This window comes from Rhinatrema bivittatum, chromosome 8 (assembly GCF_901001135.1).
Source record: "Rhinatrema bivittatum chromosome 8, aRhiBiv1.1, whole genome shotgun sequence".
Taxonomy (NCBI): domain Eukaryota; kingdom Metazoa; phylum Chordata; class Amphibia; order Gymnophiona; family Rhinatrematidae; genus Rhinatrema; species Rhinatrema bivittatum.
Window position 1 is genome coordinate 140901884 of NC_042622.1, and position 18707 is coordinate 140920590.

The following is an 18707-nucleotide window of genomic DNA, read 5'->3' on the forward strand; positions in this document are numbered from 1 at the left end:
TGTCCACTACCATCTCTGGAAGTCTGTCTGAGGTCTGTTTTGTTTGCTTCCCTTACAGCTTTTTCACTTTTTATATAGTTTGTGAGAAATTTAACAAGCTACCAGAGGCAGAAGGGAGTTTTCCTCCCTCTGTGTTATCACTCCTGGCACCACAGTTCAGCCCATCATACTTTAATGCTGCTTTGATGGCCAGCTTTTGTGCCTGGGTGTTGTTTACAAAGCAATAATCAGCATGGCCATTGGGTCATCAGCACCAGTAATCACCCTTCTCTGTGGTCTTCTTGTCTGAAGGTTTTTTTTATTGCTCTAATCAGCATATGTATGTAAGATATCTCTCTTCTGCTGTAAACATTTAGCAAAGAGGCCTTATGTGTGTAGGGTAAGGTGGTGACCCCTCTATTATTCCAGCATACATTAATAGGGCGATCTTATGAATTTAAAGTCAATGTTCAGTCTTACTGAGGCTCACTGGTGTTACTAACCTTTTTTGATCCAAGTTGATCAGGCTCAGATCAATTCCATAACAAGGTATGGGGGTGGACAAATTTTGCTGCCCTAGGAAGTTGCCTATACTAGTTTATAGTATCACAAGCTCTATCCTGAGCCAAGTGCCACAGGCCATAGCTCCCTACAGAATTCAGTACGCATACATGCTGAGTCTGACCAATAGGTGTCACTGTGAACTGATAGCTGGCATGCCCTCCACTGGGGTGCTGTGAACTCTGCCTCCGCAGCATCACCAACCTTGGCTGGTCTAAAGATAAGTCAGACAGGGAATCAAACATAGGTCTCCTACATAGCATAAATGTGCTACTCAACCATCAGACTGATCCTAACTTACTTTTTTTTAAGTTGCTTGTAAAGCATGTTAAGAATTAATATAAGGAAATTAATCTTTAACTTTCTATCTTCTAGAAGGTGGAGGTCGCACTGCCTGGCAGACACCTTGGTTCCAGAGCAGCACCCCATTTACACGGAAGACAAGTTTTGAGACAAAAGTAGGTTAAGACCATTGATTTGGGTTTTATTCTGGGATGGAGCAGGCAGAGATATGTGCTGTGCAAGACCCCCATCCAGGAAACTTTGAAGCCGCCACATGATCTTTCCTCCCCTTTAATTAACTGATTAGTATTTTCAGTTAAAACAAAATCTGAAGGTCACATTGCATCTGGGTCACCACTGAAGACAGGAACTAGATGGTCTCAAAGCTCATGTACAACATCATATCTTACCTTGCCCCAATACAAAGTATCACAGCTAGTAAAGACTCCTCTTTTCTTCAGGAAAAATCTAGCTACTAGAACTAGAACAGATGTTTACATTCTGACCTGCAAAAAATATCTAGTTCAGTGTATTTCAATATGAAGCTTAGTCCAGGACCTTCTTTCCCACAGAAATGACTATTAGCACAGATGGCAAACAGTGGGAGCCTCAGGATGTTGTGGAAGCCCAGGCAGAACCCTAAATGAATAAGGAGGGAGGTGTAGAGGAGGAAAGAGCATGTGCAACAAGAATGAGAATCCTGAATCTGATTCAGCATAAAACAGAAGGTCACAGAGAGAGGACATGGTCAGAGTTAGGGGGCTGAAAAGAGATGGGCAACAGTTATGGAAGATGGGGAAGTCTGCGACTGTAATCATCAGAAGGCCAGAAAGGAATGCATTACAGTAATCCAGACACAGGCATGAAGACCATAAATAATCATTATGTAAACCCTTTCAGGGTACAATAAAGCACAGATGTTCTCCGATGACAGCAGGATGTCAGTTCTCACACAAGGGTGATGTCATCCGATGCAGCCTGGCACATAACTTTGATTTGAAAGATTCTAGAGCTTTCATCATGCTCTACTGAGCATGTCCAGCTGTAGTCACTTCCCTGCCTCCCAGACAGCACCCTTCAGTCCATGATAAAGCTATGACATGGAGAAACCCTCTCTCAGGGGAGTTGGGAGGGAATCCTGAGGACTTAGATCTTGCTGTCCATCAGAGAAGACCTGTTACAGATTAAATAACCTTATTTTCACCAAGGACAAGCAGGATGGCAGTCTTCACACATGGGTGATATCACAAGCTATAGGCTGTCCAAAACCAAGAAAATTAGGGAAAACTCCAAAGTGTGAAAGGCATCACGTAATTGGTTGGCAGAAGAAACCACTCTAGCCATCTTTTCTCTGTAAAACATGATTTTTTTTTCCAGGCAGCTGGACCCAAAGACAGGCTTTAGGAGGGAAAGGTATTCGGTTCTACATCTCAAAGACATCCATAGGACAGATGGAGTGACATAAAAAAAACATTACACAGCAATAGTCCAAAGGCAGGGGTGTGAACTGAACTCATGGCAAGAAGCCCACTTTGCCACACAAAACCCAACATAGTCAAAGCTCCCTCACAGTGATCTTTATCATGATCCACTAGACCTAGGTCCTCCTGGGGATAGGAAAGGGCAGAAATCATCACTAACCAAGCGAAAAAGAGCTCTTGGACTAAGACTGCACAGTTTTCTCTGGTGTCGGAAAGATAGCTGAATAGACAATCTGGAACTCCTGCCTGGTTGGATACTCAGGCAAGTCCCCAGGCTAGAGGACTACTTGGACCATACACTGACCACAGACTGCAAGAAGCATCTAGAAAGGTACAAAAAGCAGACAATTGAAGGAGAGGACAATATGAACAAGCTGAGGTTGCAGCATTATATTTGTTAGGAAAGGCAAAACCTCCACCCGGCTGCACTGGACACTCCATGTGGCTGGCAGAGAAAACTTGAAAAAAGGAAAAATATCAAAATGAACAGAAATTATGGAAAGGTAAATAAAGAAAAAACAAAAACTCATAGGGCCCTGCCAAAAAAACAGGTGATGGTGATATAGCTCTGCCTGATCCCCACTGATGAAGAAATTAGGGGAAAGCTAGAGGTCACCAGGGGTCTGTGGCACTACACCAGGAGTAAAATTGGGCAGACAAGATGGATCTAATAATTCTTTTCTGCTATCAGATTTGCAGACAGTGGTAGGAACAGGGTCATATGTGCTATCTCTGTGGGTGCAGTGGGTGTTCGTGTACCTCAATATTGAGAAAACTTCACTGTGACCAGAGAGGGCTAATTTGTGTTGAGTTTAGCACCCTCAATCATTCTGAAAAGTTGGCTCCTATGAAGAGGGTTGGGAGGTTGCAGTATTGCAAACTACTCACCCTTCACTCCCTCGAGCAGAAGCAAGAAGAGAGGTGATAAGGACAAAGGAAAGGCAGAGAAAGGAAGCATGATCTAGTGATACTGCAGGCCATTAAGTTACCATGTTGGTTCTAGCAGGTACAACTCCAGAATCCAGCTAGGTTGGTGCTGGCAGGTCGGTAGTGTCTGGAGGCTGTCCAGCAAGGCTAAAGGACCACTTGTTCCATCAATAGTCTCACTAGTTTTGATAGCTGTTTGAATTGTTGCAGGTCTTGGTGATAAAGCACTGGGGAAGAAAGCTTGGTATTGGATATGGGGGCATGTGGAAAAAAAAGGTTAACATGCATGTTAAGAGTCTTTTGTGTATGCTAAAAAGAGTGTGCTATGCAATAAGGCCTTAACATGCACCTAAAGAGTCCCCCCAATACATTAATGTTTACATCCTATAATTAATCAACAGTGACTCACGGGAAAACCCGATAGTGAAAAGTTTAAAGTAGTATGGTAGAATAGAATACCAAAAGTACTGAAAAGTTGTGAGATAGACGCTTATGGTAAATATTGACCAGTCATAATAGGCTTCATCTCTTAAGCATATGTTGCTGGATGATATGCCTTATTTATAATCATTGGTCAAAAGTCCCATAGACATGGGTCCATGTTTCGAACGTTCACCGTTCTTTCTCAAGGGCTAATATTCAGCGTCTAAAAATAAAATCGGAAATCTCTCAGAATAAAGAAGATCACATTAATCAAAAAATCTTTACCTGTTGGTGGGCTCGTGCATATTAATGATGGCTTGACACTTACTGTATTTATAATCCTTCGGAATTCTAAAATTCAACAATGGCGTTTCCGCGTCCTTTTCCTGTGAGGGGACCGGAAATGAGATCTTAATTTATACAAAAATGACGTAACAGATCGCAATCAATTGATGACATAGAATTCGTCAAATCAATGTATACCATTCTACCGCTAGATTCAGCCCATTGGGATGGACTGTATTTAATTTAAAAATCCAATATTGCTCTCTGTAGTTGGGACTTTTGACCGATGATTATAAATATGGCATATCATCCAGCAACATATGCTTAAGAGATGAAGCCTATTATGACTGGTCAATATTTACCACAAGCGTCTATCTCACAACTTTGCAGTACCTTTGGTATTCTATTTGTTACATCCTATAATTAACACTTTACAAATGTAAATGAGGACGCATCATGTCCAAATGAGATATTAACATGTGCACGGTAAATAGCATGGTGTGCTTTACTTTCTGTGAACTCGTTAATGCCATAAATTTTAAAATGAAATGGCCCAAAATGAAATAGCCAGTTAGCCCAGGGGATTTTGCCTTCCCAGCACAATGTGCAAGGGACTTGCATGTAGTAAAGTAGTGCGAGAAGTCAGCCAGTGCCATTTTTTTTTTAATCGCCAGCAGCATGGGAGGAGGGAGCCCAGCTCTCTCCTGCCACAATCTTAATTTGGTAAACATCAGATGTGGTAGGACAGGTGGGGACCTTCCCAGGGAGGCAGGGAGAATAAAACGGGGATGTGGGGCTTGGCATCCCTTTCATTATGGGTCTGGGGGGGGGGGGAGGGGGCGAAGGGAGGATTGAGTCTTGGAGGTCCCTTAATTTGGTGAATTGGGGCTCAGATACCCCTTAGTTTGGTACAGGGGGAAAGGAACTTGGAGATCCCTTACTTTGGTGTCGGGGGGTGGGAACATTGGGGCATGGAGGCCCCTTTTTCTTGTTGCCAGGAGAATAAAGGTGACATGGAGCCTCAGAGGCCCCTTGAGCATTGCGAGTGTGTGTGGAGTGATAAGGCAGGGAATACCCCCATGCTAACCAGCCGTTTCACTTTGGGTCAGTTAGAATGGGGAATTTTGGCAGGTTAGTGTTATGCACGCTACCATCATGGTCACATTTCTGTGGCAAAAAATTAACATGCAACTGGTAAAACTTAATTATATACCATGTAAGTTGTTGCACAATAATTTTTTTATAGCTTGCAAGCTAATATTTTTTGAGTGTGAGTTTTACTGCATATGCCTGCAAGTATGGGATCTTGTATGGTTATCTACCCAGGATGGTAGAGAACCAGTGAGGAAGACAACAAAAAACGACTTGCATAAGGAGTGATATCCTACCAATGGTCAAGCTTCTACAGCTGGCAGCTGGAATATATCCTTACAGTGTGGGCAGAAATAACAGAGCAGACTGGATGAGCCAATTGCATCTTTTTCTGCTCTCATCTACAATGTTATTGTGATACACACATCCAGACATGGAAGCTATTCTTTTGCAAGTCAAAATTATATGACACCAACCCAGTTTTTTAAGGGAAACATAGATACACAGAATATGATGGCAGACAAGGACCATTATGCCCATCTCATCTGCCCGATACCATTCCTGCTGCAGTGCCAAAGACCCCAGCTGATCTCTGGCTTTCCTCTCACTTCTTCTCACTTCTTTGTGTTTATCCCAGGCTTTCCTGTCATATCCTCACACCTAAGGATTCTTTTTACTTATCCCAGAGTTTCTTGAATTCCATTATCACCTTATAAAAGTTTTGAGCAGAGAATGTTTTATTCCAGTTTTGCCTATTGAAAACATCAGATGTTGCCTTTGCTAAATTCCTTAGCCTGGGTAGACAGGGCTAGGCCCTGAAGTTGGAGAGTGCTTCCCAAGTAGTACATATGTTACAGAGTCAGCACATGGCAAAGGCAAATGCAACAGGCAAGAGCAGGAGAAACCCACCCTGCAGTTAGTAAACAGGCACTATCCCCTATCCTCGGCAAAATTCAAGTGTACCCTGAGCAGGATGGGACATGCATTAGGCCTCATTTCTTTTCAATTCCAACTGAGTTATAAAGAACATGACATTAGAGTTGCCACCAGGTCACCTCAAAGAGCTTGACCCAGTCTTGGTTTTGCCTCACTTCATGCATAAAAATGTAGGCCTACTTTTCGTATGGCAATGAGTATTACAACTCCACGCAAGCAATGAGGTTAAAACAAATTGGATTGGTTTCATATAATTGACCTAGATGAGGTGGCAACCTGCTGTGAGATACTGCTTCTTCCTGTTATTGGTCATACACCAACCTGGTCACCACAGACTCACCTAGAGGTAATGGGCAGGACTGTAGAAGAACAGAAGAACGAGATACCCCAAGACCACTGCCCTTGTTCTCAGGTTTCAGTTAATTAGTCTGGACTGGAGTCAATTATTTTGTCTAGCATGGGACTAGATAGAATAAAACAGCTTTGGCAGGTCAGCATGGTCAGGGGCAGACTAAGCCAGTCTTTCATGAACTAGTCACCCTACTGGTCTTAGAAAGCCTGCAACCAAATTTTCAAAATGATTGGGGTGCTAAACTCAATACAAACTACCCATCCCTGATCACAGTGAAGGAGTTTGTGTAAGTTTAGGGATGCTTGAACATCTACTGTACCCATTGTGCTGGCATCTATAAGTCCATATCCTCAGTGGGGCACAACCAGGACTGAATTAGTATGTGCCTGATTATCTAAAACCCCCATGTTCAGCTCCCTTGCTATATAAAGGGCTGAGCTCATATTTGCAGCAGATTTAACCATGGGTAGGAGGTGCTGTTGCTTCAAATGCTTTCTTTATGAAGAATCTCTGCCCTAGACTCTGACTCTGGGGTTCATCTCAGCCTGGTGAAGCATGGTATTGTGTGAAAGTGCCAGGAGTATTTGATTTCCGTTCTTGTTTTGGTTTTACCAGTGGCCTTCTCCAGTCCATTACCTTCAGCCCTCTACCTTGGGGCCCCGACAACCAAGCAGACCCCAGGACCCAAGCTACTCCTTTGGAAGAAAGAGAAGGCAAGGTTTTCCTAGCAAAGGTAAATTTTATGGATCTTAAAATAACAGAGTAGAAAAGAACACTTTATGAGGTGGTTGTGTCCTTCTATCTATTTAATAGCAGGGAACTAGCAAATGGATTTGGATGATATTCAAGACCAGTGTACAGATAAAGAGTTAAAAATTATACTTTGTTTCTCATCGTCATATGTTTCCTTTAGTAAAGAACACCATTTTGTGTGGTGTGACCCAGCATGGCTGTTCTTATGAACTGGTGGGAGTACACATTTTGCACACACACACACACACACACACACACATACACACACATATACACACATATACACACACACACACACACACACACAATCAACTTGATTAATGGCCGGCTTCTGTACTGTGGCACAGAAGATCTAATGCGTGATCACTGCAGGGCCATCTCCCATGCTGTGCATGTGGTTTCACTTCCCTGAATGTTATCAAAGGAAAGGGGCAATTCTTGCTTTTCTTTTCTTTTTTTTTTTGCCTTTTTACTTACTATCTCTTTTCCCTCCCCTGTGTGCATCTCTGCTCTTGTTTTGCAACTGCATCCTTTACAACTTTCTTTTGCTCCTGTGCTTCCCCCCTGCATTAAAGGCAGTGTTCTAAAAGGATGCTGTGCCCTGGTCCAGTGCTAGTGGGGTTTCCGTGGCCTCCCACCACTCTTGTCCAGAACCAGTACCTCTAGCTGGCCCCTGTGTGGTGGGCTTCTGGCCAGTGCAGCCAAAATAAAGAATCTGCCATATTGTTGAATAGGAGCCTTGAGTGCAGGCAAGTTGTGTGGCCTGGTTCCCTGGCATCTCAGCTTGTTGCTTTTGGACTCTGCAGTGGTAGGGATGATGTTGCTGCTCCTGCACACTGACTCCCTGGCACCATACAGCGTCACTTCAAAAATCATCTCGCAGCTTGTAGCAGTTGCACTGAAGTCAGAGTTTTTTCAGAAAGAGCCTAATCCTTCATTTTTTAAACTTTCTTTTTTTTTTTTTTCAAGTATGATAAAGTTGCATCAGTGCTTATAATGCCAGCCCCTGGGCTGCTGAAGAGACATTCATAAACAGTCATAGGGAAAGAGGACTAGTATGTGCAGTTTTTAAAGTGATAGCTAGTGAAGGGCAGCATCAGGAGAGGTTCTGCAGATAGCTGCTTGCTGTCTCTTTATCAGGAAACTGCTTCAGTAAGGGAGAGGGAACAGGAAGAAGTTCAGAGACTCCTTGTGGGGAGTTGGATGAGGAATATGGAGAGGTGAGGAGCAGGGATTCCCCACAGTGTAGGTCTCACTCGCTAACAGTGCAGTCTTGTCAGGACATGGATATATCCAAAGGTGGCTGGAATGCAGAATTGTAAAGTTCATGGGGACAACATGTGGATGAAAGGGGCTTATAAGCTTACATTATTTTATTGGGAATAGACAGGGATTCAAGGCATCACAGCCAGTTGTTCTACAGTATCCTAAATTAATGTATGTCTGAATTAAATGTGTATGCCATAATATGAGTGGAGCTCAGGTCTCCAAGCTCGTGCTCCAGGTGTGTGCAGCTGTCCACCTCAAATATCTCCTAGTGGAAAGCTACTCTTCTTTTGCAGACATCCTGAATGAGTCTCCTCCCGATAAATATGACGAGGGTCTGGATGCCAGGAATATGATAGTCAGCCCGCTTACCTATATCCTGCAAGATCGTGTGGATGGGATCTGTCCTTGGCTTAACAAAGGTAACAGCAGCAATTCAGCACTGAATAGGCTCCACTCTGCCCCATCTCATTTATGCACACATTGGTTTGAGTAAAATGGTGAACTTTAACTAAGCAGCAATAGGTAGGAGCAAAGCTGTATACCCACAATAATATAAATGAAGGAAATAAAGGGTATCACAATGGAAGTGAAATCATGGTAAAGAGTCTAATACATTTTTATTTGCGAACGCACCAAAAAGGTGTCACACTGCATACAGGCAGAGTTCAAAGACTGCGAGCAAAGATCCCGAATGCCAACACGAGACGTGTTTCGCCACAGGGCTGTCCCAAGGGGGTGAAGCAACCGTCTACAAAGTAAAGTGAAAAACAGTGAAATAAGGCACAAGAGTGAGTCTGTATACAAATGAGATATTTAAAAACCTGTAAATAGGCACTTACATGCATAATAAAACAGGGGGTTTATATTTTTTGGAAGCCACAACATAAGGAATAGTAAAGCAATTCCACCATTTGTGATGGAAAAGGAAAGATTTAAGAAAAATAGCCAACAAGAAATATGGAAAAGGTATATGTAAGATAGAAAACTTACAAATATAAGCAAAGAACTAAGCTGCAGAGGATGGCTTTGAAAGCAAAGCTTGAAGGATAAGGAGGTTTTAAAAAGAAGGAAAAAAAGGCACCAAAAAGAACATGTGATGTCTAGGGACCAAACAGGTCATTGAGAAAGAAAAAGAATGGGAAAACAGAAAGAACTTGTAAAATAAAAAAATCAGAACAAGTTAAATGAATGCCAACCATTCAATCTCATGATTGAGGCCGAATGAGTATATAGTGTTGAGTGAGTTAATCCAATGCTTTTCTTGGTTCAGAAGAAAAGCAGCTCGATTACCTCCATGACAAAATATTTTAAATCAGTTATGAGATGTTTACAAAGAAGCCAATGAGATACTAAGGGAGTTGTGCAGCAGGAAGTGCAAATATTACTACAGTGTTAAAAAATGCGAGTTTTGATGTTACGCATGGTTTGGCCAACATAGAGGCCAAGAAATTGCATAAACAATCCTAGAAGAACTACAATCAGTATTGTATTTCAAAGGATAAGATATTCCAAAGATGAATGGATAAATTCTGAAATGGTTAGCGAATGAGCAAAAGTGGCACAAAAGCCGCATGGTTGGTGGTCATTAGTAAATATGAGGAAATTAAGAAGTCACGGATATTTCGCCCTCATTTAAAAGCAAAGAAAGGAGAATTATGGAAAGTAGAATTGCTTACCTGTAACAGATGTTCACTGAGGACAGCAGAATGTTAGTCCTCACACATGGGTGACATCATCAGATGGAGCCCCGACATGGAAAACTAATGTCAAAGTTTCTAGAACTCTGACTTGCAAAACTTGGCATGCCCAGCATGCCCTATATCACAAGTTCACACGGGATCCCTCTGCAGTCTTATAATATAGAATTATATAAAAACCCAACTCCACAGTTGGTGGGCAGGTTTCATGAAGACTGACATCCTGCTATTCCTCTGAGAACACCTGTTATAGGAAAGCAACTCTGCTTTCTCTGAGGACAAGCAGGATAGCAGTCCTCACACATGGGGGAATACCTAGCTACAGGTTGCTCCCCAACATAAAAGGGGACCAACAGATACTCAAGCCAGGTGCCAACAACAATGGTGCTGTAGGTAACAGAGGCAGAGACAGCCTGAACCCAAACAACAGGTCCTAGGCAGATTCTACACTTCAAACAGATGCCGAAGGACAAACTGGCCAAACCTACTGTCTCATTGACCATCCTTATCCAAGCAATAGTGAGATGTGAATGTGTGGAAAGAACTCCACTCTGCAGCCTTGCAGATCTCCTCCACAGGAACTGCTTGCAAGTGGGCCACCGCCGCTGCCATGGCTTGGACAGAATGAGCCTAAACATGGCCCCCGAGATGCAGTCTCACTCGAGCATAACAGAAGGAGATGCAATCTGCTAGCCAATTCAATTGTGTAGTTGGCAATGGCAATCCCCAACCTATTCCTATCAAAAGAAATAAAAGTTGGGTGGATAGTCTATGGATTTCTGTCTGCTCCAGATAGAAGGCTAAGGCTCGCTTGCAGTCCAAACTGTGCAGGGCTCGTTCACCTGGGTGTGAATGGGGCCTGGGAAAGAATGTTGGCAGATCGATGGACTGGTTAAGATGGAGGTCTGTCACCACCTTAAACAGGAACTTAGGGTGGTACACAAAACCACCCTGTCATGATAAAACTAAGTCACTAAGACCTAAAGCTTGCTGACCCTGAGTGCTGAAGTGACCGCCACCAAAAATATGACCTTCTGGGTCAGATACTTCAGGTCACAGGTGCGCAGCAGCTCAAAAGGAGCTTTCATCAGCTGAACTAAAACCACATTGAGGTCCCAAGATAGAGCGGGAGGCTTCAGGGGGTGCCTCAATTGAAGCAGGCCCTGAACAAAATGTACAACTATAGGTTGTACAGAGATGGTCATACCATCTACACCATGATGATATGCACCAATTACACTCAGATGAACTCTAACGGAGTTGGTTTTCAAGCCATCCTCTGATAGGTGTAGAAGGAAATCAAGCAGGTTTGTGTGGGGCAGGAAAATGGATCTAGGACCTTCTGCTCAAACCACATGGAAAACCTCCTTCACCTTCAGTCCATAAGACTTTCCAGTGAAAGGCTTTCTAGAAGCCATCAGGAGCCATCAGGACTCGAGACACATCCTCCGAGAGATCAAATGGTTGCAGAACTAACCTCTCAACATCCAGGCTGTGAGTGAAAGGGCCTGGAGATTGGGATGTTGCAACCTGCCTTGATCCTGCGTGATGAGATCTGGAGAAGTCCCCAGACTGATCTGTCTCTGGATGGACAACTCTCGCAGGAGTGGAAACCAGGCCTGTCTGGGCCAATAATGGGCTATGAGGATCATAGTCCTCCTGTCCTCGTGAAGCTTCAAGAGAGTCTTCGCCACTAAGGGAATTGGAGGACATGTGTACAGCAGACCATTGCTGCAGTGATGGGCAAGGTTGTCCGAGGGTGGTTTGCCATCTGTCCTGTACAGGGAGCAGAACTGAGTCACCTTTCTGTTGCAAGAGGACATGAAAAGGTCAACATCTGGGCTTCCCCAGAGGTGGAATATCCAATTTGCAACACCCTGGTCCAGGGACCACTCATAGGGTCAGAAGGCATGACTCAGTCTGTCTGCTACCATGTTTTCTGTTCCAGCCAGGTACATGGCCCTGATCATCATCCTGTGGGACTGGGCCCATGACCAGATCTGGACTGCATCCTGACCCAGGAAGTACAAGCCCGTATCTCCTTGCTTGTTGACATACCACATTGCAGCTGGTTGTCAGTTTGGATCAGGACAACTTTGTTGGACAGCCAATCTCTGAAAGCCCAGAGCACATACCTGATCTCTTGAAGCTCCAGGAAGTTTTCCTGAGCCCATCTACATGAGCCACCCAGCCCAGGGAGGACACATTCGTGGTTAGGACAATTTGGGTAGGAGGACTTCAAAAAGAGATCCCCTGTTCCAGATTTGAAAGAACGCTCCACCAGGACAAAGAGTCCCAGAGGTGCGAGGTGATTCAGATGCAATCTTTTAGGTTCTGTATGACCTGGCACTACTGGGACCTCAGGGTTTATTGGGCTCTGTGCATGTGTAATCTTGCCAAGTGAGTGACATTGATGGTAGTGGCCCAGCTCCACGATGGTAATCAAAATGACAGCCCTTTGACAAGGCAGGAAGTCCTTGGCCTGAGCCTTGTCTAGCAGGGCTCCTATGAAGTCCAATTGAAGTGACAGGCTGAGATGGGACTTCAGGTAGTTGATGATAAACCCTAGAGACTCAAACACCCGGATGGTCAAGTGCATGGACCTGACAGCCCCTGCCTGAGATATGCTCTTGACCAGACAATCATCCAGATAAGGGAAAATATGGATCCCCAACTTGCAAGGGTGTTCTACCACCAAGGCCAGGCATTTTGTGAAGACTCATTGGGTAGACGCTAGCTTGAATGAAAACATCCAATACTGGAAGTGCTGTTTTCCAACCATGAATTGGAGATACTTCCGGTGACTGAGGAAGATCTCGATGTGAGTGATTGCGTCCTTTAGATCAAGGGAGCATAGCCAGTCTCCTTTTTGCAAAAGGGGGATCAAGGTTCTCAGGAAACCATCTTGAATTTTTCTTTTTTGACAAATGTTTTCAAGACCATTAGCTCTAGGATGGGACAGACTTCTCCTGTTTTCTTTGGAATCAGGAAGTACCTGGAGTAAAATCCACACCCTCTTTGCCCTGGTGGAGCTGGTTCTACCGCCTCTGGCCATTAAGAGGGAGGAGATCTTTGTTTGAAGTACCCAATAGGTTCAATCGGTACCCTTGGTGGATAATGGAAAGAACCCATTGGTCTGAGGTTATACTGAGCCACTGGTTCACAAAGAACCGCAGCCTGCCCCCGACCAGCGGATCCATCATCCCTGGTATGGGTAACTGGCCTATGCTCCCTATAACCCAGTCAAAATGCCATCCCTAGAGTTGACTGAGGCACTAGCAGGGGCTTGGGGGCTCTCTGCTGCCTGGGACTGCCACGGGAGCCCTGATGCTGTTCACGGGAGCAAAGAGGCGGAGGATAGTACTTCCTCTGTTGAAAGAACAACTTCCTCTGCCCCAATCTCGCTGACCTCCTAGGAGGATGGATCCGGAGTGCTGGTGGAGAGTTGTTGGAGGCTTTCATAGTGGTCCCAGAGCTGGGCCACCGTGTCCCTCACCCTATCTCTGAAGAGATTCTCCCAGTACATGGCATATCAGCGAGTCGTTCCTGTAGCTATGGTTGGAGATCTGAGGCCCGCAGTTATGCCATTCTGCAGGTGCCAATTCCCGCTGCAGATACCCTTGATGTCATCTCGAAAACATTGTAGGTCGTTCAGACCTTATGTTTTCAGCACTCCAGGCCCATATCTAGCAGTGACATGAGGGTGTCCTGCTGCTGCTGAGGCAGCTGCTTGGCCACCTACTGCATCTGCTTCCGCATATACCGTGAGTACTGGCTCATATAGCACTGATAGGAAGCTATGTGGGCAATGATCATGGCTCCCTGAAACACCTTTCTCCCAAGAGTATCCATCGCTCTGTGTTCCTTCCCTGAGGACGATGAGGAATCAGTCCAAGAACACTTGGCTCTCTTGAGAGCAGATTCAACCACCACAGACTGGTGGGGCAGCTGTCGCTTATCGAGTCCAGCAGCCTTCTGAACGAGGTAAACCCCGACAGTCTTCTTGTTCATGGGAAGCACTGTGAGGGGTTGTTCCTATATCCTCAGCAGCAACTCCTTAAGGATATCATGGACTGGGACCACTAGAATCTCCTTAGGAGGCTCCACGAACTGGAGGATCTCAACTGAAATGGGATGGTCTCTGCCATCACCCTCATAAAACCTGCAAAGTTTAAGTCCTTAGGTGGAGACTTCCTTTTCCCTTCTGGAGGAGACCCTCAGAGCCATCAGACAAGGACTCTGTGGTTTCATCCCACCAGGAGCCATAGGGATCCTTATCCTCACTATAAATAACAGGGGATGGGGCCCTAGGCACTCAACCTTCATCCAGAGGTGCAGCACCAGTGGAGCTGGATGAGGGGCTACAGGCCTTGGCATCTCAGCTGGCCTGGGCAGAGTTTTCTTCTTCAAGGAACTGGCAACGATCACCATATCGGTGAGGGGGAGGCTACTGTGCCTCTATGGGCACTGATGCCAGCCCAGGAACCAATACCAGCTAGGTCGATAATGCACCAATGAGAGCATTGAGCTTCTTCAATAGCAGTTCCAGGATGGATGGTACCAGCTCTGGTGCCATCAATGCCACAGGACCGATACCCTGCATTGCCTACTTGACTGTCAGTTGGACTCACCACTCAAGCTCTTCCTCGAACATTGTAGATACCAACACCAACTGGCAAGGAGGAGGGGTGGCAAGATCCTCTTTGGACCCACGAGGTGGCTCGGTGACTGGCATTAGGACTGGTGGAGACCGTTGCTAACTCCTAGCACCAATGGAGGAACTTGTGCTCCTTGCCATGGGGTCGCTTTGGGGGCATCACAGCATGAGCTGGGATATCCCCTTGCCCAGCACCGATGAGGATGATTCTTCTTCAGCTTCCCTCAGTGCTTGGCACAGTCCTTCCCCAATGCTGAGGCCAATGACGAGGAATCCAACGACCTCTGCCTGGAGAAGCTTGACTGTGGTTGGTCTCTGGCGCCCCTGTCCACTGATGGCATTGACAGAACCGACAGACCCACTGATGTTGATGGCTCAGTGTCCATTGGTGCTGATAGCTTGGTCTTCTCCGATGCTGATAGCTTGGTCTCCGATGCTGATAGCTTGGTCTTCTCCGACCTGAAGAGTTGTTTCATCTTGTCGAGCCAAAGACAACATCCCTTCTGGGTCATCTGTGCACATTTGCAGCAACCCCAGAAATCATGCAATACCCCCTGGAAGAGGACATATACTTCATGGGGGTCTGTAATGGACACGGTCCTCAGGCACTGAGGGCATCGCCAGAAGCCACACTCAGCCATGATAGGACAAAATAAAAGGGAAGCAAAATCAAAATCAATGGCATCTGGTGTTAATGTAGACCAGTCGTCTTAGTTCTTAGATTGTATTTATTAAGGAGATTAAGGATGAAACATTCAAACATAAATAATCCAAATCCAAATCGCCCAACTCTGGGCATACGAGGGTGATGTCTGTAGACCAGATAGAAGGGGGAGGCTTCTGTAGCTCAGTTGATGTGATTGTTGTGGCACATTTTAGCCTAGGGGAGCAAAGAAGCCCAGTTTATATTAGTTGGTTTACATAAGAATGCAGGAAAATTTTAAGAGACTGGCTTGTATATTCTGCTAGTCCAGAAGAAAACTCTAGGGCAAGTCCTAACTTCTTGTTATGGCCGCTGGCTGCGGCAAACTGCGACCGGGGCCGACCATCATGGCCGCTGGCTGCGGTGGACTGCGGTCGGGACCAGTAACTCACCCTCGACATCGGGGGAACCTGGAGGCTCCTGCTGGAGCAGGGAGCCTCCTCCGACGTTCTCCTCGCGGCTTCGGCCGCTGTCCGGGCCAGCAACGGAGCCCAGCGGGGCTAAGATGATTCCGCCCCCTTCCTGACTGCTTAGAGCCGTGCGCGCGGCTGAAGAACAGATTTAAAGGGGCCATGACAGGAAATGTCGTGGCTCCCTTCTGAAGCTGCTTCCTCCTTTTCTAGTATTTAAGGCAAGGTCTGCCTCTCAGACCTTGCTTTGGTATTGAGGCTCAGTTCCTGGTTTCCTGTTTGGAGTTCTAATTCCGCTTCTCGTCCTGCTTCTGCTCTTCTCCCTGTTGGATTGATTCTGTGGCTCCTGACCTTTGGACTGTCGGTGGTGACTCCTCTGGCTTTGACGTGGACTGGCTCTGGACCCTTCTCCCTCTTGCTCCTGGATTGGCTTCAGACCATTCTCCCGTCTGCTCCTGGACCGGCTGCTGACCTCTCTCCGGACTTCGACCCTTGGATTGGACTGGGACTATTCTTCAAACATACTCCCCGACCTCTTACGACCTGCTGGAGGTGCCAGCCGTCTGGAAACCACGACCTGCAGGAGGCGCCTGCATCCAGACCATCTTCATTCTTCAGGGAGTCTCCTAAGTCCCAGCGGCCGTGCCCCTACGGGCTCCTCCTGGGGGGGGGGGGTCACGAGCTTCCAGGGTGAAGTCTTCAGCTTTATCTCTCCAACAGGCCTTGCCTTCCGACAGTAGAGACCGACAAGGGTTTACTTTCTTCTCGGCAGTGCTGATTCTACTTCGGAACAGGGGTCCATTCTCCAGATCATAACACTTCTTATAGAAATTTTTCCAGTACTGAATGGTAAACTGGATTCCTCGTTCCAAGAGGATATAATAAGTAAGACCGTATAAGCGAAAAACATGTACAAATAGTTAGGCTAACTAAGGGGTTGACGGTAGCCCAGGTAGGGGAACAAAGTGAGCCATTTTTGAGAATCTGTCCACGAAACCCAGACTGGAGTGTTACCATCCAATGGGGGGAGGTCTGTAATAAAGTCAGGTGTCCAAGGTTCCTTAGGGGCTGGTAAGGGTTGGGGTAAACCCCAGGGTCAGGTTCGCAAACTCTTGTTTGCCACACAGGTAGGACAAGAGTCTATGTAGCATTTAACATTTGTTTCCAGCACGGCCACCAGAAGTGGTGTGAAAGAAGCTGGTTAGTACAGAGAACTCCTGGGTGTCCAGCCAAATGAGAATCATGTGCCCATCTAAGTACTTGCTCCCATAAGCATTGGGGAACCATGGTTTTCCCTGCTGAGTGCACTGTTTTGCATCAGCCCCTTAGTTAGAATCCCTTTTCAATAGTAGCTTTAAGCTATTATGCAGTTGCTCCTAGCAGATAATTAAGAAAGCCTCACTAGCTGAAGGCACTCTAATTGAAACACTCCAACCCCCAAACATGCAGTTTTCCTAACAGGTTACTAAATTAGGGACGTTCTGTTAGCTGCAATCTTCTGAAGCAATACTCCTGGACTAAACATACAGTTTCTCTTAGTAAACCCCTTTTCAAACCCTCTTTCAAATACTTTAAAACAGTACTCTAGTACTAAACACAGTTTTTCTGGCAAGGAAAACCTTAACAATATCTTAATTAGCTACAACCAATCTGTAACTGTGCTTGTGAACCAAACCACACTTCTTTTAGGGACAATTACTCAAAAATAAACCTAGGAGCAAAGCCCGTGCTTTCCCCCACTATGTTCTATTTTATTTATTTGTTTATTTACAAGTTTTGTATACCGTCATTCAATGGGTTCCATCATAATGGTTTACAACATTTGCATAAAACTTCTAATACATTTTCAATTCCTAAAATCATACATAAAGTATTATAATCAGAAAAAAGCAGTAAAATATATAAAAAATATTAATAGCACATAAATGAAATATAAACAAGAGTAAATATCAGAGTTAAAAAATAAAAGGTCAAATAAAATTTCTGTATAAAACTAATAAAATAGTTCAGTTTCTGAATTTAAATTAAAAGACAATTCAATGATAAAAGGAGTCAGTAATCTTTTTTGCTGATAAAAGAATTAACTGAACGGTATATTGCTTGAGAGTGAATGTCATTGAGTTTCAGAATATGCCTTCCTGAACAATCAAGTTTTTATCTCTTTTTAAAAGCTTTTTATGTTTTGTTGTAAGCGAGTTTCAGTAGGTAGTGAGTTCCATAGTTTCGCGCTTGCTAATGAGATTGCTCTCTATTATCTTTTTAGGGAGATAGTTCTACTTTTGAAAACCCTGCTGTTACACTTTCTCTCTCTGGTTCAAGAGGGAACTTTTACAGCTAAAACATTTCCCAAACCAGCCTCTGTTAGGGACGTGGACCTTTCAGCTGTAATGAGCACACTACAGAGGGCAGACTTACCCCGATGTGGGACAAGCGGAAGCTTTGCCTTTACCAACTATCTCCCCTACTTTGAGCCCTTGGGTTCTGATGGCCAGCAGGTCTTAGATGGGTCCCAGGGATAGTCCAAGAGGCAAAGTCAAAGTCCAGCAGGAGTTGGGGTTGGCAGCAAACAACACAGACGAAGAGATGGGCAAGGGGGTCGAAGCGGATGGCAGACAGCAAGACCCAGTTCCAGGCAGAAAGTAAGGTCCAGATAACAATCCAGGTAAGTCCATGTCCAGGTTGAGGTCAATACCAGAAGAGCAGTCCAAGACAGACAACGAAGGGAAAACAGATGAACAGGACCAGACCAGGGAATAAAGGGCACCAAGAACAGCACAGAGGAAAGGAATCACAGCACATGGGCAGTACAGGGAATCAACAAGGAAGTAACACTCAGTGGGGATTAGGCACTCAGGAGACCTGTTACCGAGGAAAGGAACACCACGCAGTCTGTTTAAATA

At 45.2% G+C, this 18707-nt stretch overlaps 1 protein-coding gene across 2 annotated transcripts in view; it reads left to right on the top strand.

Moving 5' to 3' along the window:
- STPG3 (sperm-tail PG-rich repeat containing 3) overlaps nt 1–18707 on the top strand; it is a 74415-nt gene that overhangs the window by 46628 nt on the left and 9080 nt on the right. The window contains exons 4-6 of one of the 2 annotated variants that reach the window (XM_029613278.1): nt 916–998; nt 6934–7051; nt 8634–8759. In XM_029613278.1, the coding sequence (XP_029469138.1) occupies nt 916–998; nt 6934–7051; nt 8634–8759 (327 nt within the window). Of the gene's footprint in view, nt 1–915; nt 999–6933; nt 7052–8633; nt 8906–18707 lie in introns of those variants that run through there. The other variant, XM_029613277.1, reaches the window with a different exon arrangement.